Below are 21,930 nucleotides of genomic sequence, written 5' to 3' on the forward strand. Positions count from 1 at the left end.
GACCCCCAGGGACCCTGTGGACTTTGGGTGATGACATGTCAGCGTGATCGGGTTACGGCAGCCGAGCCACTCCAGCGCCAATGCTGATGGCGGGGGTGCTGCACGGTCATAGGAGGCCAGAAGGTGGGTAGAACCTCTCTACCTTCTGTTCAGTTTTTCTGTGAACCTAAAATTGCTCTTAAAAAATTAAAGTCTTTTTTTTTTTTTTTTTTGGCCACGCTCATGGCATGCAGAAGTTCCCAAGCTGGGGACTGAACCCATGCCACCGTGGTGACAATGCTGGATCCTTAACCACTAGGCCACCAGGGGACTCCTTTTTTTAAAAGTCTATTTTAAAAAGTGGGGGGAGTCATGAGATCTGTTATGCTATAAATGGAAGAAAACTATTTTTCCTCGAAAAGACTAATATCACATTCCCACTAAAGAAAAGTGAAATAAAGTTTAAAAAAAGAAAAAGAATCCACCCCAGTTGTCATCTGTCTTCCCAGGGTCTGGGAGCTGCTGAGGGCTGCCCACGCCCTCAGCCTGAGGGGCCCTCCTCCCCCTCTGACCAAAGCAAAACCCAGCCAGGAGTCCCAGCCCAGGCGTCCGTGTGGCCGCGTCCCAGGGGGAGGCGCCCCCGTGCCCAGCCCGGCTGGGAAACCGTTCTCACCCAAAGCCTCCACCACCCAAGTCAACATTCAGGGGCCGAGACTGCTGGGCCTGATGGCGGGGAGGGGCTGCGGATGCCCGGGGCGGGCCGGGAGCGCGCGCACTCACTGTTGGAACTTGCTGAGGGTCTTTGCAGCAGGCGTGCCCATGATGTCATGGATTTTTGAGATCTGGTCCAGCTCGTTGGCTCCAGGGAAGAGCGGCTGCAGGCTGGCGGGTGAGGGCTGCGGTCAGGGCGGCGACCTCCCGGCTGCGGGCCCTCCAGCCCCCGAGGGAGGCCTCCCTCCCTCCCTCCCTCTGCTGTCCCCACAGAGCGCGTCTTCATTCCTGAATCTGCACAGCCTGAGCTCACATTGGCTGCCAGATGAAACCTCCGAGAGCCACCTCACAGCTCAGCGGGGTTCTGCCAACCAAAATTCAGGCTGGGTCGGGTCAAGCGCTGCGGACAAATGAGTTCCAAGGGACGCTTTTGGCTTTGGAGGTTTTGTGGATTTTGGAATCATGGATAAAAGATTTTAGACCTCTCACGTTCGTATATATGCCACAGAGAAGAGCTGAGAATCGTAGCTCTGGGAGTTGTTCCCTGGTGGCTCAAAGGGCTAAGGATCCGGCTGTGTCACTGCTGTGGTACAGGTTCGATCCCTGGTGCCAGAATTTCCACTTACTGCAGGCATGGCCAAAAGGAAGAAACAAAACGACCAAACAAAAATGTAGCCCCGGGAGGTCTTGCTGTGGCGCGATGGGATCCATGGCCTCTCTGTAGCGCCAGGAGGCAGGTTAAAGGATCAGGCATTGCCCCAGCTGCGGCTCAGATCTGATCCGTGACCCTGGAACTCCACGTGCAGCCGGGAGGCCAGGAAAAAAGGGATGTAGCGTGGGCAGTGAGACCAGCTTCCAGTCAGGCGAAGAGCAGCACCTCAGGCTGCAGGGCGGAAGAGACAGCGCAGGGGTGGGAGACGCCCGAGTGGGGCAGGCCAGGTGCTAAGACAGCTCAGCCGGGTCTGGCCCAGGGTCGGCCCAGGCCACCGCGCACTCGTGCCGAAGCCCTTCTCAGCCTTCCCAACGAGTGCGAGGGTGTCAGCACCCGAGAAAGGCTGTGTTGGTGCTTTGGCATCAGTGAAACCGTCTCTCTCCTTTCCCAAATTAACAAGGTCACTTATCAATACATACGACTGATCTAGAACCAGCAGGTATGTCCTGAAGGGCCCAGCTGGGCAGGTGGGAGTGGCCGGCGCAGGCCCTGCCGGTTCTGATGCACTGACCTTAAATCCACCACCCGTCCTAGCGACCCACCGGAGCGCGAGGGCGCTGCCCCCTCCTCCTGGGGCTTCTTCCACCCGACACCCCGCACCTGTGCCTGTGAGGAGCGGACAGGCCCTCGCCCTTCCCCGGGATCGGCTCCGGCTGGGGGTGAAGCCCAGAGGCTGCGGGGGGAGGACGGGGAGGGTTGGGGCTTTCTAGATCCTGGCTCGTCCTCACACCCGCGGCCAGAGCACCTGCCTGAAGGCCTGTACCCGAGGGGGACCCGGGGCCACCCCCGGCCCTCCCCACGGCAGCCCCGACGGCAGAAATCAGGTGTACCACCCACCAGAGCCAGGACAGGCCGGGGGCAGGAGGAAGGGAGAGTGCTCCCTCCTCCGGACGGGCAGGCAGGAAAAGCGCCAGACCCAACCGCAAGATGAGCGCCCCACACACTTCCTGCTGAGCTAAAAGCAGCCGCGGCACCAGAGGGGCTGTAAACCTGCGCGCAGAGCGAGGGGCCGGCGGCTACCTGGCGATCTCGTAGAGCACGCAGCCCGCGCTCCACAGGTCCATCTTGTAGGAGTAGAAGCCGTCGGTGAGCAGACACTCCGGGGCCCGGTACCAGCGGGTGGAGACGTACTCTGTGTGCGGCTGCTTAGAACAGACGCTCCGGCAGGACCCGAAGTCCCCTAACTTCAGGACATCCTGCTGCGGGGCAGAGAGGCGGGGCTGTACCGCAGACCCCGCCCGCGTGGACGCGCCCACGCGGAGGTCGGGGCGCCTGGGTGGCTCTTGGAGCACCTGAACCGCCTCTGGAGGTGAGGGGGCGCTGTTTCTGTTCAGGGGAGCACACGCACAAATACTCTGGCTGCGTTTTACAGAGATTTCGAAAGGCCGCCCGGCCTGGGAAGTGACCCCAGGTCCGCAGCCCGGGTGCCTCAACCCCGAGCTTCTGGCAGCTCGGTTCCCGGGCGGGGGCAGTGAGGGCCCCAGCCCACACCAGCGGGGATCTTTGGAGCCAGTCGTCTGGCCAGGGAAACAGGTTTCCAGGTGTTTCTCTGTCGTCTTCACCGCTCGCATGCAAGTGACAAGTGCAGGCCGCCCACGAATGTGAGGCTCTGGCCCCTCGAGCTGCCACGGACCTTAAGCACCTCTCTTACCCAGATTATCCGGAGCCCTCCTCCAACGGCCTGGCCCTCTGCGCCCCTTCCTCAGGAAAAGGCAAGAAAACTGCCTGTCTCTGCGGAGGTGCCAGTTGCCTCCCTGACCCGGCGCAGTGGCTTAAGGATCTGGTGTTGCCGCAGCTGTGGTACAGGCTGCATCTCCAGCTGGGAGTCAACCCCTGGCCCGGAAACTTCCCCATGCCAGGGGTATGGCAGAAAAAGAAAAAGAAAAAAAAAGAAAAAAGGCCCCACAGCCTGCAGAGACAAGGCAGTCATCCAAACCAGGTGCGGGTTCAGCACAGGTGTGGAGCATGCTGGCCCTGCCAGCCGGGAAATGTGGAGTAACTACGGCTGCTGAGCTAAGGGCGCGCACGCAGAAAGCAGGTGGCGCCAAGTTCGGGCGGGAAACCTAAGCCGAGAGAAGGAGGCCCCAAGAAAGAGTGAAAAGGAAACACTAGAAATACAAAACTCGAACAAGAATGAAAACGGCTTTGACAGGCTCCTCAGCAGATCACCGCGGCCCAGGAAAGAATCGGGAGCCCGAAGATCTGCCAAGAGAACGTCCCCCAGCCGAAACGCAGAGCAGAGAGCAACAGCGACGGCAGAACCAAAGGGCAGTGTGATCAGGTGTGCCAGCCGCACACACCGCAGCGCCCACCGGTCTCAAAGCCACGCCGCCGAGCCAAGGAAGCCAGGCCAAGAGAGAGGATGTACCACATCGTTCCATTTATAGACCATTCTAGAAAATGCACACGGATTCTACGTGACAGAAAGTCAGCTAGCCTTTGCCTGGGGACCAGGGACCGAGAGGGGAGTTTCCCAAGGGGCAAGAGGAGGCTCTGGGGGGCAGTGAACTCGTCGGCCTAACTGGGACGATGGCTTTCCCGAGGGTTTCCCCGCACGCCCTGACCAGGCCACACACACTTGACTCAAGCGCAGCTCAAGGGCTGGCGAGGGAGACCGCTCTGCACTCCAGTGCTGCTTCCTACGCTTTTGCACGTGGAGTGGTTAGAATGACAATTTGAATAGAGTTTAGTTTCTACATAAGAAGGGTGCCTAAGATTATTTTTTTCCAGGTGTACGGTTATGCTGATAGTATTTATTAAATAAACCATTTTTTCCCACGCTGGAAGAAAAAATTGTAACATGGTATCCAGCCATTTGAGACCGAAAGCACAGCCAATAAGAAGTTTTCAGTCTACCTTCATCAGTTTTTCATATAAAAGTTCTTACCTTTATTAATATATTTTCCGGTTTTACATCTCTGTGAAATATTCCATTTCTGCATTCAACATAAAGGGAAGAATAGAATTAGCTGTACCTTATTCCTTCAAATTCTTTTATCCTATATTTTTAATGACTGTTAATACATTTTACGAATTTGAGGGCCACCATGTCTCCAAGCACGTACCTGTGCATGTGATCAAGGGATTTACACAACTGGTACATATAGCGCGAAATTTTCTTTTCTGATAACGGCTGTCTTCGCCCTGAGCAATCAAGGAAATAGCCAAATATCATTACCAATGGTCTGTGTCTCCCTTTCTGAAACAAAGAATAAAATGTATTCTTTATTTAATAACATCTGCAAATCTAACTTTCTCAGTGAAAAATCACGCGAAGTATATAGTTCTAGGGAAAATGAGCCTATCTTGTAGCTGGGAATGGAGCTACAAAATACACCATTTGAAATGCCACATCCTGGCATGCTGTCATTCAAAATCCCACCGAGCCAAGGCCTCTGACTGCGCCGCGTCAGCGCAGTCCTGCTGTTTGCCTGACCCCACGCTGCCTGGGCGTGGGGTGGGGGGGCCTCCAGGACACCCTCCCTCAGACCGCTGCCTAAGAGTCAGGAGCCACTTGCAAATCCTGAGGCCTCCTCGACTCCCTGTCTAGACGCAGATTTCATTCTCAAGGGGGCAGGTCGAGGCTCAACAGGAGGATGTTTTTCACACCCAAGATGCCCGCACTCTCCTTTCCCACAGAAGGAAGCACTCCTTGGCACCAGCCGATGAGCCCAGCACCGGCCCACACTCTGCCCGCCACACCTTCCTCTCTTCCTGCGCTTTCATGATGTTCCTTTTCTCTTTGTCTTTTTTTTTTTTAAGGGCCGCACCTGTGGCACATAGAAGTTCTTGGGCTAGAGGTCAAATTGGAGCTGCAGCTGCCGGCCTACACCACAGCCACAGCCACAGCCACAGCCACAGCTGATCCAAGCTGCATCTTCAACCTACGCTGCAGCTGTGGCAACACTGGATCCTTAACCCACTGAGAGAGGCCAGGGATCGAACCTGCATCCTCATGGATACCAGTCAGGTTCCTAATCCCTGAGCCGTGATGGGAGCTCCCTGATGTTCTAAAACTCTTCATACTGCACTCCAGCATCACAGCCACCCTTGTTCTGGATTTTAATTTCAAAGTATGTGCTTTTAAATTATTAAGTTGTAATCTACAAAATATCCGCTCCAACCTAACAATTCAAAAAACCACTTTCCCCTCCATGAGCCCGTACCCCACTCGACACTTTCGGCCCTACGTGTGCAATTTCTGTTGAAAAAGTAAATGTGGGAGTTCCCGTGGTGGCGCAGTGGTTAACGAATCCGACTAGGAACCATGAGGTTGCGGGTTCGGTCCCTGCCCTTGCTCAGTGGGTTAACGATCCGGCGTTGCCGTGAGCTGTGGTGTAGGTTGCAGACGCGGCTCGGATCCCGTGTTGCTGTGGCTCTGGCGTAGGCCGGTGGCTACAGCTCCGATTCGACCCCTAGCCTGGGAACCTCCATATGCTGCGGGAGCGGCCCAAGAAATAGCAACAACAACAACAAAAAAAAAAAGAAAAAGTAAATGTGTTCCTTTTCTCATAAAACAAGAATGTTTATGTTAATAATACAAAGTAATTTAAATGATAAGCTATCTAAGTGCAATGAATTAACTTCTTCCAAGTCATATTACAATATTTTTATTCTGTTCCACAGAATTTACCATCAGTTTTCCAGAATTTAAATTAAAAGAATTAAAACCAAGGCATGGTCAGCTCCCCCAGCTTAGGGAGGAATTCTGTAATTTTATTAAATTATTATCTACATGAAGGTGAAACGAAAGCAAAAGTCCCATTCTCTCTCACACACGGGGCTGGATGAAGCTTCATGAAGTTCAGGCCTTGTCTGGCGAGGGGCCTCTGCAGCCGTCAGCAGAATCCCTCCCGGGACCGGGGCGCAGGATCCAGCAGCACCAGAACCTTCCCCCACCCCCACCTCCAGGCCTCTCCAGCTCAGCAGGTCTGCCTTGGGCCCCCAAGCTGCCCTTCCAACAAGTTCTCAGAATCGGCTGCCAGGCTTGGTTCCTCGTCCTGGGAACCTCGCCCTCCCGACATCCATCCTGGTGATCGGATGCTCCAGCCACATTCACGGGGGATGAGCCCGACGTGCCCCCGAAGCTCTTGCACTTCCCAATTGTGTTCATGCTGTTCTACTTCCAGAAGCACCTTCCCAGCCATGTCCACACTGCATCTCACTTACAACACAGCTCGTCCTAGTCACCTGAGCTTGAACTCGGGAAAGGTAGACTCTCTTAGGAAAAGCCAAATCCACTCAACCCTTATCATCACCCAGGGAACTTTTAGAAAAGAGACGTCAGGGCCCAAACCTCGCCAGAGTGAATCGCAAACCCGGGCAGGTGGCAGCCTTGCCGTGTTGCCGGCTGCCTTCGGCCCCAGTGTGAAGCCCTGGCGTGCCTGCCCTTCCTGTCCTCCTGGACCCCCGGCCACCCGGCAGCCGTGGGGGCAAGGACAACACAAGGGTCCACGGCCTTGCCAAGGAGGGGACTGACCATCGCCATACAACAGTTTTTCCACAACAAGACCCTACCGTTCCAGGCCCAAGACTGCATCTGGTTCCTACCAGATTCTTGCCTACAAACATCCGCTACAATTAACAAGCCACTTCCAAGCGCCCTGTCCGACTCCCACCGACGCCAGCAGACGGCAAACAGTATTCTCCCGCTTCGGCTCTCCTGACCAAATTCACTTTTGCCAGTTAATTTTCACGAAATAAACACATTGAGAAGACGCTAAAGAATGTCACCTACGAAAGCGGCCACGTAAAACCGGAGTGACTACAACCCTGAACCGCGGGCCTGGCCGGCGGTGCTACCTGAGGGAACCTGGCTGCCAGCGTGGCAGCGCAACGGAACGCCCAGCTCGTGCCCCTGCCCACCCGAGGCCCCGGGCCCGGGCCTGGCGGTGCGCGCCGGGTCCCCGGTCACACCCCACGGCCCCAGGCGGCACACTCTGGCCCAGGGGCCTTGCCAAGGAGCGCTCGGTTCCCAGCACACTGCCCTGGGCGAGGCTGGGGGGGGGGGGCATGGGCAGAGGGGGACGCAGGCGAGAGGTGGGCCTCCGTGGGGAGCCGGCCCCCGGGGACCTCGCGACCAAGCGAATCTGACGAGGAAACGCGGGCGCCCTCACCCCTGACGGCGCTGGAGCTCCGTGCCAAGCGCAGCGCAGCCAGGCCGCATCCGCCAGCACGCGAGGCCGCTGAGCCAGGGGACAGCAGTCTGCTGGCTACACTCGCTCCTCGCTACGGACAGAGGCCGAAGGAAAAGGGTTCAGCATCTGCCGCCACACAGGTTTCTGCGGCTGTGGCATAGACCGGCAGCTGCAGCTCCGATTGGACCCCTAGCCTGGGAACCTCCATATGCCACACGCGCAGCCCTAAAAAGACCAAGAAGAAAAACAAAGGGGTACCATATCTTCCTCGATACAAGGCAAGCTCCTGTTTCCCCGAAAGATCCCAAAGCTTTACATCAACTTAACAGATGGAGGAAAACTTGTCTACTTACACTATCTATTTTACTAGTAATTTCCTACGGCGTGTACTTTAAGGGACATATAAACAGTTAACTTGACATGGTGCTTTTCTTCACTCTCCCACTTCTTAATTTTACTTGAACTCTCTGCATGTACCTTCACTACCCGTGCCTTGGTCGTCGAAGACCAGCCTCTCCATCTCGCTTTTCCACAGCACACCACCATCGGCTTGGCTACGTTGTGAGAGATAATACGGCAGGTCTTTTTAATCGTTGATTCACAATGTTCTGTCAAATTCTGCTGTGGAGCAGTGACCCAGTTACGCGCATGCACGTACGTTTTTTCTCATGGCATCATCCGTTGCATCCCAGGGACTGGATACAGCTCCCTGTGCCGCACAGCAGCCCTCACTGCTCACCCGTTCCAACAGGAATGGTTTGCATCTACGGACCCCAAACTCCCCGTCCCCCCGGCGACCACGGGTCTGCTCTCCACGTCTGGGAGTCCGTTTCTCTTCTAATAGAGCAGGTTTTAAATCATCTAGGATATGCCGGCGCTCCAGTGCCATTTCAGCTAGAGCTGCTCACACCACGGAAGGCAGCTCATTTTCCATGTGTTTGACAAGCATAACACGACCTGTAAGGCGGGTCTCTGCCCGTGCTGCCCCCTGGGGGATGGTTACAAGGCTCCTTTGTCCTGAGGAGGTCAGTCCCCTGCGGGTTTGCGAAATGTGGGCCAGCCACCGGCCTCCTCCTCTCCACTCCCCCCGGGTGACCTCTGCGAGCCTGCAGAACCAGCCAGGACGGAGGTGGGCTGGGGCAGCCGTGTTCTCCCAGCCAGGAGCACGCTGCGACCCAGGGGACGCGGGAAGGCTCCGCGCAGGAGGAGGCTCCCGCTCAGTGGGATCAGCTGTGGGGAAGCCCTGCCTTGTTCTGAAGCAGAGAACAGAACGCTGAGCCACAGCAGAGCCAGGAAAAGCCCTCGCAGGGGACAGGCCAGGGCGCAGGGCCCCGGCACGGTGACCTGGGGGAGGAAGGCCTCGCCAGCTGCTGGCTCCCACGCCATCCTCATCCACACCACCCGGCAGCCTGAACGCCCTCTGGTTCACCTCTCGCTCACCTGTGCAGACCAGACTGCCAGAAAGATACCACCCGGGGTCCTGTACACTTACAGTCCAGTACGTTGGTTCTTTGGCTTTTTTTTTTTTGAAAAGCTGTCTAATGGCATATGGAGCTCCCTGGCCAGGGATCAGATCCAAGCTGCAGTTTTGACCTACACCATAGCTGTAGCCATGCCGGATCCTTTAACCAGCTGTGCCGGGCTGGGGATTGACCTGAGTCCTGGAGCTGTAGAGACCCCGCCGGTCCCCTTGCACCACAGCGGGAACTCCCAGTACTGCATGTTTATATAATACAACGACGGCGCCATGGGGACTAATGACTTTGGGAACTAAAACCAAGAATACGGGAACTACGAGCTTTAAAAGATCTTAGATTTGGAATTCCTATGGTGACCCAGCGGTAACAAACCCGACTAGAATCCAAGAGGACATGAGTTCAACCCCTGGCCTCACTCAGTGGGTTAAGGATCTGGCGTGGCTGTGGCTGTGGCGGAGGCCGGCAGCTGCAGGTCCAATACGACCCCTAGCCTGGGAACTTCCAAATGCCGTACGTGCGGCCCTAAAAAGCAAAATAAATAAATAAATAAATAAATAAATAATCTATCTCAGATTAGCTTTCAAATTATTCTACGTACCTCGAATTAGCTCATAAATATTCATGTCCATAAGTTCACATATTAGCGCAAGAGAACCAGATTTTCTGTCACTGGAGAAGAAAGCAGGTTTTAAAATATATTTTGTCTTAATCAGAAAATACAATCAAATATTTAATTCACTTGTAAACATTGCTGATAAACATAACACACTCCCACAATCAAAGATCAAAGTGTAAAACTTAAAACAGTATAAGTTTTGATTTTTAATCAATATTTCAGGTAAAAGTAATTTAAAATAATAGTAAAATTACTTTAGGCAAAAATTCCAAAAGTCCTCCCACAATTTTTAAAGAGAAGTGTCTTGAAAATATAAAAGTTTCTATCAGCAGAAAGAAGGAATGAGGCTGAAGAATTAGATAAGCAAAACCAAAAACATTGGATTTTTTTTTTTTTTGGCTGTACCCACACCATACAAAAGTTCCTAGGCCAGGGACTGAATCTGTGCCATAGCAGTGACAACACTGGATCCTTACCCTGCTGAGCCACCAGGGAACTCCCCCCAAAATAGGATTTAATCATTCACGCTCTGGGGCATGCGACTTTCCTTTTAAGGCACTAACTTACTTCCATGTAATTGGGATACCTTATGACATTCTCTTGTGGCTCAATGGGTTAAGGATCCAGCACTGTCACTGCGGCAGCTCGGGTCACTGCTGTGGCACATGTTCGATTTCTGGCCTGGGAACAGGTATGCCACATGCCACAGACACGGCCCGAAAAAAAGAAAGAAAGAAAACTGGCATCCATTACACTGTGGGGGGAGTAACCCAAAATCCAGCCGGGGTGAACAGGAGAAAAATGAGTCACATTACACCCCCGCAGCGTCACCCTAGACTCTGCTCAGGGTGCCTCTCTGCTGCTGGGAGAGGTCCCCACGGTCCCTCAGGGCCATCAGAGGCCGCCGTCTCGGACAGGTGCACGTTGTAGGTGCACATAAAGTGCCCTCGGCACAGGCAGCGCTGTGCCATCACACGCAGACCCCGGTCTCAGGGACCCACCTGAACTCAGGGCTCAGAAGACGCAGGCCAGGTGGCCTCGCGGCCATAAGCTAGTGCATCCTGAGTTTACAGCCATTCTACCCTCTGATGAAAATCTGCCCTTTAACTGTCAGAGGTGTGGTTTCTTGGCTGGTTGCAGAGGCCAGGCTTCCCTGGAGGCACCTCCACAAAGCTGCTCCGGACCCCAGCCCGAGCCCCTGGTCAGAGTCTGGGGCACGGCAGAGAGCTGCCAGCACCTGCAGACAAGCTGTGCTCCGCCTTCCCGATCAACGGGTCAACCTCTGCGCTTAGAGCAGAAGTGAAAACTCCCCCGAAAGGATGTCAGTTATGGTGAGAAAGCCTATAGGAAACCACACAGGGGTGGCGACTGGCAGGGACAAGCAGGCACGGTCCCTGAAACGTGACCAGGGACTGCCCAGTAGCTCATAACTCACACGCAGACGCCCAGAGCCACCACCGTTTACACAGAAGCCCAACTGAGCTGCAGAGAGGCCGGTGAAGGCGTTTCCACCCCGGGGCTCAGACACGGTGCACGAGTCCAAACAAGCAGGTGACTGACCATAAAACGATCACCGTCTGAGCTGCAGACGGACAGGGTCTGCCGTGGTTTTCCTTCTTAAAAAGAGATTTAACGGTTACATCAAACTTAGATAATTTTTGAAGCCCCCACTATACTTACAAAAGCACTTCGTGCAGCGTGAGGATGTTTGGGTGTGGATTCAGGCGCCTCAGGGCTTGTATCTCTCGCAGACTGTTCACTTGCTCGATACTGTTGTGTAGGTAAAAACAAACACGTGAGCTTCAAGCTCAGGGTGGCTGAGTCCCTGTGTGTTATCCATGACCACCACCACCAAACCAATATTTCAGGGAGTCCCGGTGTGGCTCAGTGGAAACGAATCTGACTAGCATCCATGAGGACACAGGTTCGATCCCTGGCCTCGCTAAAGGGGCTAAGGAAGGACTGCGGTGAGCTGTGGTGTGGGTCACAGCCGGGGCTTGGATCTGGCGTGGCTGTGGCTCGGGTATAGGCCAACAGCTACGGCTTCAATTCAACCCCGAGCCTGGGAACCTCCATATGCCCCAAATGCAGCCCTAAAAAGACAAAAACAAACAAACAAAAAAAACCTTCAAACAAGTTAATCAGGTTTTATTTCTCCCATTAGCAGTTGTACTTAAGCATATCTTATTTCTACATTGTCTTATTAAAAAAAGCAAGGTTCTTATAGCTCCAGACATATAATCAAACTTTGCCCATCTATGCTCCTGACAGAATACATTGGTAGTTTCTTCCATAACTAACATATATAGAAACAGATATTAGGAATTCCCGTGGTGGCACAGAGGAAACGAATCCAACTAGTAGCCGTGAGGATGCAGGTTTGATCTCTGGCCTCGCTCGGTGGGTTAAGGAGCCAGCATTGTTGTGAGCTGCGGTGTACGTCAGAGATGAGGTGTGGACCCCCCATTGCTGTGGCTGTGGTGCAGGCCGGCAGCTGTAGCTCTGATTCAACCCCTAGCCTGGGAACCTCCATACACCTCCAGTGTGGCCCTAAAAAGATTTTAAAAAAGAAATAGTTATCAAAGTTTCCTATCAGTCAGGAGTTCCCGTTGTGGTTCAGTGGGTTATGAACCCAACTAGTAGCCGTGAGGATGCAGGTCAATCCCTGGCCTCGCTCAGTGAGTTCAGGCTCTGGCGTTGTTGTGAGCTGGGGTGTACATTGCACGTGTGGCTTGGATCTAGTGTTGCATCAGCAGGCCAGCAGCTGCTGCTCTGATTCGACCCTAACCCAGAAACTTCCATATGCCTCAGGTGTGGCCCTAAAAAGCAAAAAACAGAAATCCTATTAATGGGTTTGTGGGAACTTAGCAACTGAGCAAGTAAACAGCATCTGAAACAAGGGTCTCCAGTTCAGACCCAGTCTTCCCTCGTCTCGTCCACAAAGGCCGTACATTTCCTCAGTTTCATTCGCTGGGACAGGTGTGCTCTCGGCAGGTGTGTCTTACCACAGGCCTCCTCCAAAGACCGCTCTGCCTGCCACTACGCTCACATGCCAAATCACAACCACGTCGGCGACAGAGGCCCACAGCCTGAGGCTGGCTGTCACCACCCTCCAGACAGACTCTTCCAGGAGACAGCCCTCCCCACGGTGGGGGCACAGGGTCAGTGAGTGACTCCATCCGCCACAGGCTCTGGAAGAAAACTAACTCTGGGAATATTCTTCCACTGAAGAGGCAAAACCCTTCCACCAACTTTTTTTTTTTTTTTGTCTTTTCTAGGGCTGCACACGCGGCATATGGAGGCTCCCAGGCTAGGGGTCTAATCAGAGCTATAGCCGCCGGCCTTCGGCAGAGCCACAGCAACGCGGGATCCGAGCCGCATCTGCGACCAACACCACAGCTCATGGCAACGCCCGATCCTTAACCCACGGAGCAAGGCCAGGGATCGAACCCACAACCTCATGGTTCCTAGTCGGGTTTCCACTGCGCCACGACGGGAACTCCTATTGCTGTTTTAAATCAGCATAGCTGACTGTTTCAGGCTCTCTCAGGCTAGCCAACAAATGGGAGTCTGGCATCTAAGAACCCGAACGGTCTGAGTGTGAGGCCACTTCTGACAAGTTTTAGACCCTCGTCCACTCTCATCCCCTAGGTCCTCCCTCACGTACGAGGTAACATTCAAAATACCAGCAACTTGCACACCGTGACCAGGAGAGACAGGGCCTCCAATGCAGGATCCCACAGGGGTCTCTGTTGAGCCAGGCACGACAAGCCTTTGGTGGCTGGAGAGGGGGAGGTCTGGGGAGCGCTGGGTAAGGGGCCTCGCAGGGCGAGGGCAGGGGAGGGCGGCACTCCGCAGGCTCAGGCTAGCAGCTGGTATGGGTCTCTTCACTCAGTCACCACTGCCGGCGTGTGCAGGGACCAGATCACAACCTTGTCCTCTCGCCACCCACCCTACCTCAGGTGCCACGCCAGCACCCCGGCCTCCCCTAAATGCCTCCAGAAAGCACTCCCCAAAATTGATCCCACAGAATCTCATTTCTCTGGAAAATGCTTTGTGAATAAATTTCATGTTCAAAAGGCTGGAGATCAGCCCGATCCAGTTCCTTCTGGAGAGCGACAATTTTCATTGATATTAATAGCTTTCAAAAATCCTACAAAATAAAAGTTTACCTTTATTTAAAGCAACACTTCCCCACCTCTGGGGCCCAGGACCCTCTCCTATATGCTAGGGAGTCACGCATCTGAGAACCAGGGCTCCAGGGAAGGCGCCGCCCCATCCTTCCCGTGCCACGGGAGAAGCAGGTTTTTCTCGGGGCAGAGGGATGAACTCAGCCGCAATTAGGCGAAGAAGGAAGAAAAAACCAAGTAAAATGGTCCTTTCTTTTTCTTTTTGGGCTGCACCTACAGCATGTGGAAGTTCCTGGGCCAGGTATTGAACCTGAGCCACAGCAGCAACAGGGTGAGCCACACCCTCACCCTGGGGTCTTCGATGGAGGGGCCAGCGAGGCCTGTCTTCACACACCACAAGGAGTCCCTGACCAGGCCCTGAGGACCCCCTCGCCTGTGCCCGTCGTGCCTCTGCCCATGGCATGCTGGATCAGTGGTTCTTGACCCAAGGGACTCTGCCCCGAGGGGACACGAGACAATACTAGAGACGATTCTGGTTGTCCCTGGACGGGGAGGGGTGACACGGGCATTCCACGACAGGTACCGGAGATGATGCTCAATATCCCACAGCGCGCAGAACAGACCGACAGCAAAGAAGAACCCGGGCCCTGGTGTCGGCAGGCCCACGGCTTCATGTGGAAAGAGTGAGAAACCAGCTGGAGCTGGCAGCAGCTCTACGTTTTGAACACCCCACCTGAAAAACATTAGTCTTTAGAACTAAGAGTCCTACAGCTTTGTCACTCTTCTCATCTTTACTAGGAAAACCAGTTATCATACCCTGAAACGTATTTTGCTTCTTGTAGACAGAATTCTTTTATGTTCTACAAGCATTCACTCTGAATAAGGGCCTATCACAAACATCAGAAAAGCACACTGACCTGGGAACTGCTCACTGTAGTTCAAGTAACAGCGCAAAGGCAAATCAGCTAAAATGCAAATCACATCTACTCCCTCTTTTAAAAATCATGGGGGTGGCGGGGAATCTAAAACTCTGCAAGTAGGAGTTCTGGCTATGACGCAACAGGATCAGGAGTGTCTTGGGAGCGCTGGGACGCAGGTTCGATCCCCAGCCAGGCACAGTGGGTTAAGGTCCGGTGTTGCTACAGCTTAGGGTGCAACTGCAACTCCGATCTAATTTCTGGCTCAGGAACTCCACATGCAGCAGGGCAGCCAAAAAGAGAGAGAGAGCAAAGAAAGAAAGGGAGGGAGAGAAGGAGAGAGAGAAAGCAAGGGGGAGAGAAAGACAGATGGATTGATCTGCAGGGAACCACTTTCTTTGCCTTGCAGTTGCTTGGAATTTTGTGGTCGCTGACATTCAGCTTTGCTTTTTTTTTTACTGTCCGCTGGAAAGAGAACTGAACAGAGGAACGTAGGTAGCCCCTGCTTCAGAAAGAACCAGATGATACTGACCATAAATGGACAAGATCATAATTACTAGGACTAAGAAATTTTAAAAATTATGAAATTTCAGTATTTCATTTTATTGAAAGGAATTTATGGAAAGTAAGTTTCTCTAACCAATCCAATCTGTAGGAAGAAAGTCCTCAAGGAAAAGGGCAAAAAGAAGTGGTTACATCCTTATGAGACAAAACAGACTGCAAAGTAAGGAGTGTTACCGTTCACGGTTTCATGACAATAAAAAGGGAAGACGTGACACTCACTCACGTGTGTTGTCAACATACATGAAGCAAACACCGGCAGCTGAAGACAGAGGTGGAGGTTTCAACGCCCCTCGACCACAGCGCTGGACAGTCACTCGAAAAGTCCTTCGAGGTGCAGAAACCCTAGCAGGACAGCTAACCCCCCTGACCTGCCGTTCACACCGCAGGACGTTCAACACGCTTCTCAGGGCGAAAGGAACACTCCCCGGGGGGAGGAGGCTGGACCGAGATAAGTCCCCAAACAGTCCTAGAACGCGTTCTCTGACCACAACAGAATTCAATTAGAAACTACGAACAATGAGCAATCTAGAAAGTTCCCGAATATTTGCAAATTAAACAACACACTTGTAAATTACCCAGGGGTAAAGAAGAAATCACAAGGGAAGTTAGAAAACATTTCAAGTCAAGGTAACAGAGAAAGCACAGCATTCCCAAGTTTCTAGGGAGTGGGCGCTCCCGCTGTGGCACAGTGAGTTAGAGGATCCAGCGCTGCCGCAGCTGCCCCGGGAGGCAAGCCCTGACCTGGGAACTTCCAGAGATAAATAACAGAAGATTAACAAAGCCGAAAGGTGGTTCTTTGAAAAGATTCGTAAAACTGCTAAGACTCCTAAGACAGATGGAGGAAAAAACGACATAAAACACTAATGCCACCAACTGCTGTCAGGAAGGAAAGACCGGAGGTCATGACAGACGCTGAAGAGACAACTAAGGGAGGATCATGAACAGCTCCACGCCGGCAGACGGGACAGATTCCTTGAAGAATGAAATTACCAAATCTGACACAAAATAACGCTGAACATCACAGTAGCCCCGTGTTGGAGTTCCCGTCGTGGCGCCCTGCTTAACAAATCCGACGAGGAACCATGAGGTTGCGGGTTCGATCCCTGGCCTTGCTCAGTGGGTTAAGGATCGGGCATGGCCGTGAGCTGGGGTGTAGGTCGCAGACGCGGCTCGGATCCCGAGTTGCCGTGGCTGTGCTATAGATCAGCAGCTGTAGCTGACCCCTACCCTGGGAACCTCCATGTGCCATGGGTGTGGCCCTAAAAAGACAAAAAACAAACCAAAAAAAATATACATATATCCCTATGTTTATCAAAGAAGCTGAATTTGTTAAAATCCTCAGAGGTGATGGCTGTACAACTGCACAAACGTCCTAGAATTCAAAACTGGGTGGACTCTATGATATGCAAATTATGTCTCAATAAAGGTCCAAAAAATCCAGTGAACGTCCAAATTCTCCGGCACAGTTTGCTCTGATTGTCCGGCACTGGAGGCGTGGAGATGCGGTGATTTATCACCCACGCCACTGCACTGTTTCCAGCTTTTCACCCCGAGACTGATGTGCTAATCGACACTGGGAGGGAGGGGAGGGAGGGGAGGGGACCCTCCCAAGAAAACCTCTAGGCCCAGATGATTTCCCCAGTGAATTATCTTAATTTTTTTTTTTTTTTTTTTGTCTCTTTAGGGCCACACCCACGGCACATGGAAGTTCCCAGGCTAGGGGTCCAATCTGAACTGTTGCTGTGGGCCTACACCACAGCCACAGCAACGCTGGATCCTTAACCCAATGAGCAAGGCCAGGGATCGAACCTGCACCCTCATGGATGCGCATCAGATTCGTTAACCCCTGAGCCGTGACAAGAACTCCTATTATTGTAAATATTTAAGAGAGAAATACCTTCTACATGTCACAAGATACAGGAATGGCCGGTAAGCACATGAGTTAGTATCATTCCTAGTCGTCAGGGAAGTGGAGACGAAAACGCCAAGGAAGTAACCCCACACACTTCCAGAGCGGTGGAAGGTTCCACACGGACAAGCCCAGATGCTGAGGCGGACTCAGAGCAACCGGGACACTCCTTCGTTGTGGCGAGTGTAAAAAGCACAGTCACTCTGGGGAAAGCCCTGGCAGCTTCTCTTATCAAGATAAACAGGAGTTCCCGTCGTGGCGCAGCGGAAACAATCCAACCAGGAACCATGAGGTTGAGGGTTCGATCCCTGGCCTCGCTCAGTGGGTTAAGGAGCTGGCGTTGCAATGAGCTGTGGTGTAGGCTGAAGACACGGCTCGGGTCTGGTGTTGCTGTGGCTGTGGTGTAGGCGGGAACCACAGCTCTGATCAGACTCCTAGCCTGGGAACCTCCATATGGCATGGGAGTGACCCTAAAAAGACAAAAAAAAAAAAAAGAAGTGTTGGGGTTCCTGTTGTGGCTCAGCGATAACAAACCCAACTAGTATCCATAAGGACATGGGTTAGATCCCTGGCCCCGTTCAGGGGGTTAAGAATCCAGCATTGCTGTGTCTGTGGTGTAGGTTGCAGATGCAGGTCTGATTTGACCCCTAGCTTGGGAACTTTCACATACCGCAGGTGTGGCCCTAAAAATACCAAAAAAAAAAAAAAAAAGAGCCGTATAAAAATAACCAAGTGGGGAAGGAGACTGAGTGGCGGGGCAGATTAAGTGGAAATCACAGGGCTTCTGACTGCGGCTGCCAGGTACCTAGGGTTCGTTATGCTACTGTTTCCTTTGTGTATACTTGGAAATTTCTATAATTATATTCTTTTCAGTAAAAGAGCTTTTAGAGTGACTCATGAATTTCTTGCCTTTGTTTTTATTTATAACCTTACAAAGGAGACTTATTTTTGTAAAAGTAATTTGAGGACCATTTAGTGACATGACTGGAGAAAGAGCAGGCGGCTGCATGACCTTCTGCGGCGGTGAAGGACACTGGCGACGATGCTGGCAAGGACACGGACTCGGGACCGGCACGGACCAGGACCCCACGCTCGGCTCTCCCCCTCCCAGTTTGGCACTTCAGGGTAGGGAGCTCATCTCTCTAACCAGGGTCCCCCAGTCTGAAAGAAGAATCCCTCTCCTAGGACTGCAGTGGGGTTTCTGTGATAAAGGGACCTCGCCCACGAAGTAGTGGGCACAGCGCCACACTCCGTGAACAGCCGCGGTAACTCTGTGACTGTGGTGCTCGTAGTTGCTATTCACACTTATTCAACAGTCTTCAAACTATGCTGCCGAGCAACCCGACCGTCTGTTACACGACGGGCTGATCCATTACTGTGCCAAGTGCTTTACCTGTATTATTTAACTCTCATGACGACCCTGGGAGGTGGCACTGCAGTTACCCCCATCGTATAAAGAAACGGAACCACAGAGAGATTAATGAGTTGTCCAAGGTCACACAACTAAGAGTGGCAGAGCTGTCAGTTCCAGCCTCGGAGCCTGTGCAGCTAACACGCTCCATGCTCCTGCCTCAGGACACAAAGCCAGAGCCTAGAAATGCCAAGACCAGGGGTTTTTATGACTCGCTCCATTTCTTTACAACACTTCCATAGGAAGGACACGGATACAGTCCTAGCCACAAAGGAGCCTCTTAGGAACCGTGCGCTCGGGCTGACCCGGGCAGAAGAACATTCGGAAGGCAGAGCAGTCTGTGGCGGCGCTGTGGGCCTCCCGCAAGGGATGCCCTGGTCATCCCCAGACCGAGGCTCTGGGCGCCCGAGGAAAACAAGCCTCAGGGGCTGACGCGGGTCCAAGGGACCCTCCACCCGCCTTACTTGCTGCGAGCAAAGATTATCGCCAGCGCCACCTGCTGCCGGAGCAGAGGCGCGGAAGGCCGACGAGGAGGAGCCTCAGCACCTGCACGACTCAGCGTGGCTCCCTCGCTGCCCTCGCTCCTCATGCCACCCCCAGGGCCACGCAAGGTGACCCCGAGCACTGACGGAGATAACAACGAGTAGAGAAGAAATGGATTCTTAAAGGAACCTAAAATTACTCTTCAAGTGGATAAGAGGAAGCTGTTTAATGATGCTGATAGCTACTCCAGAACTCCAAATGCTAGAAATATTATTTTCATGGTTGAAAACAAAACTAAGGGAGTTCCCGTCGTGGCTCAGCAGAAAAGAATCTGACTAGTATCCACGAGGATGAGGGTTCAATCCCTGGTCTCGCTCAGTGGGTCAGGGATCCAGCGTTGCTGTGGTTAGGTTGCAGACTTGGCTCAGATCCCAACTTACTGCAGCTGTGGTGTAGGCTGGCGCCCTCAGCTTTGACTGGACCCCTAGCCTGGGAACCTCCATATGCTGCGAGAGCAGCCCTAAAAAAAAAAAAAAAAAGGTAAAAAACCAAAAATAGCATAAAATATGTGGTGACATATCAGTGACACCAGAAAATCCAATAAATTATTTGCAATAATATTCCTAGGAGTGACACCAAAAGCAGTACTCTTCCTTCTCGAAACCATAACTTCCAGTCATTTCTTCCTGTAAATCAGAAATAATAGCAATACCTTTGTCAGTGGAAGGAAAGGAATGCTCAATATGGCGCATTCAAGACCCTATGGTAATCTGCTGTTTGTTTTCCTTTTTATTTTGAAATTATTTAACACTAACAAGAGCCGCAATGACAACACAGAAATCCCTTCCCTGATGTTAACGTCTTACATTTCCCAAAACTGAAAACTAACACTGGCACAACTCTGCCACCTAGTTACACCAGACACTGGCACAACTCTACCACCTAGTTACACCAGACACTGGCACAACTCTGCCACCTAGTTACACCAGACACTGGCACAACCCTATGACCTAGTTACACCAGACACTGTCACAACCCTATGACCTAGTTACACCAGACACTGGCACAACTCTACCACCTAGTTACACCAGACACTGGCACAACTCTGCCACCTAGTTACACCAGACACTGGCACAACCCTATGACCTAGTTACACCAGACACTGTCACAACCCTATGACCTAGTTACACCAGACACTGGCACAACTCTACCACCTAGTTACACCAGACACTGGCACAACTCTACCACCTAGTTACACCAGACACTGGCACAACTCTACCACCTAGTTACACCAGACACTGGCACAACCCTATGACCTAGTTACACCAGACACTGGCACAACTCTACCACCTAGTTACACCAGACACTGGCACAACCCTATGACCTAGTTACACCAGACACTGGCACAACCCTATGACCTAGTTACACCAGACACTGGCACAACTCTACCACCTAGTTACACCAGACACTGGCACAACCCTATGACCTAGTTACACCAGACACTGGCACAACTCTACCACCTAGTTACACCAGACACTGGCACAACCCTACTACCTAGTTACACTGACACTGGCACAACCCTACGACTTAGTTACACTGACACTGCCACAACCCTATGACCTAGTTACACTGACACTGGCACAACTCTACTACCTAGTTACACCAGACACTGGCACAACTCTATGACCTAGTTACACTGACACTGGTACAACTCTACTACCTAGTTACACTGACACTGGTACAACCCTATGACCTAGTTACACTGACGCTGGTACAACCCTATGACCTAGTTACACTGACGCTGGTCCAACCCTATGACCTAGTTACACTGACACTGGCACAACTCTACTACCTAGTTACATGGACACTGGCACAACCCTATGACCTAGTTACACGGACACTGGAACAACTCTACTACCTAGTTAACACGGACACTGGTACAACTCTATTACCTAGTTACACCAGACACTGGTACAACCCTATGACCTAGTTACACTGACGCTGGCACAACTCTACTACCTAGTTACAGTAGACACTGGTACAACCCTATGACCTAGTTACACTGACGCTGGCACAACTCTACTACCTAGTTACACTGACACTGGCACAACTCTACTACCTAGTTACAGTAGACACTGGTACAACCCTATGACCTAGTTACACTGACGCTGGTCCAACCCTACGACCTAGTTACACAGACACTGGCACAACCCTATGACCTAGTTACACGGACACTGGCACAACTCTACTACCTAGTTACACGGACACTGGTACAACTCTATTACCTAGTTACAGTAGACACTGGTACAACTCTACAACCTAGTTACACTGACACTGGCACAACCATGACCTAGTTACACTGACACTGGTATAATGCTATTACCTAGCTACACTAGACACTTTATTTGGATTTCCCCAATCTTCACTAATGTCCTTCCCTCCTCCAGGGTCCAGGATTCCGCACTGCATTTAAGTTCTCATGTCCCCTTGGTCACCTCCACTCTGTGACAGCACCAGAGTCGGACAGTTTTTCAGGACCTTCCGTGTTGTGGAGTACTGGCCCGTGAGTTTGTAGAATGCCCCTCAGTTTTTGCTCTTCTGCCGTATTCTCATAATTCAACTGAGGTTATGGCTCTTTGGAAAGAATCCCACGGGTGATCCCATTTTACCAGGGGGGACATGATATCAATACGTCTTAGTACTGATGATACTAATCATTTAGTTGAGGTGGTATCACCAGGTTTCTCACTGTAAAGTCACAATCTTTCCTTTCTAGTTTCTATTCCTTATAAGCGAGCCATCAAGCCCAGCCTGTGCTCAAAGTGAAGGGAACGAAGCCCCCCCTTCTTGGAGGGAGGAATACCAAACAATTGGTGGACATCA

General features: G+C 52.3%; 1 protein-coding gene across 6 annotated transcripts in view; it reads right to left on the reverse strand.

Moving 5' to 3' along the window:
- Nucleotides 1–21,930, reverse strand: part of MOK (MOK protein kinase) — a 54,892-nt gene that overhangs the window by 7,685 nt on the left and 25,277 nt on the right. For 4 of the 6 annotated variants that reach the window (XR_007137108.1, XR_007137111.1, XR_007137109.1 and 1 more), the window contains exons 3-8: nt 11,314–11,403; nt 9,616–9,686; nt 4,468–4,546; nt 4,290–4,338; nt 2,423–2,601; nt 760–861 (exon numbers count right to left, since the gene is read on the reverse strand). Coding sequence is in view for 2 of the 6 variants with exons in the window: in XM_047796733.1 (XP_047652689.1) it covers nt 760–861; nt 2,423–2,601; nt 4,290–4,338; nt 4,468–4,546; nt 9,616–9,686; nt 11,314–11,403 (570 nt within the window). In the remaining 4 variants the exon portion in view is untranslated. The remainder of the gene's footprint in view (nt 1–759; nt 862–2,422; nt 2,602–4,289; nt 4,339–4,467; nt 4,547–9,615; nt 9,687–11,313; nt 11,404–21,930) is intronic. The other 2 variants (XR_007137110.1, XM_047796734.1) reach the window with 1 other exon arrangement.

Source organism: Phacochoerus africanus, chromosome 9 (genome assembly GCF_016906955.1).
Source record: "Phacochoerus africanus isolate WHEZ1 chromosome 9, ROS_Pafr_v1, whole genome shotgun sequence".
Classification (NCBI taxonomy): Eukaryota; Metazoa; Chordata; class Mammalia; order Artiodactyla; family Suidae; genus Phacochoerus; species Phacochoerus africanus.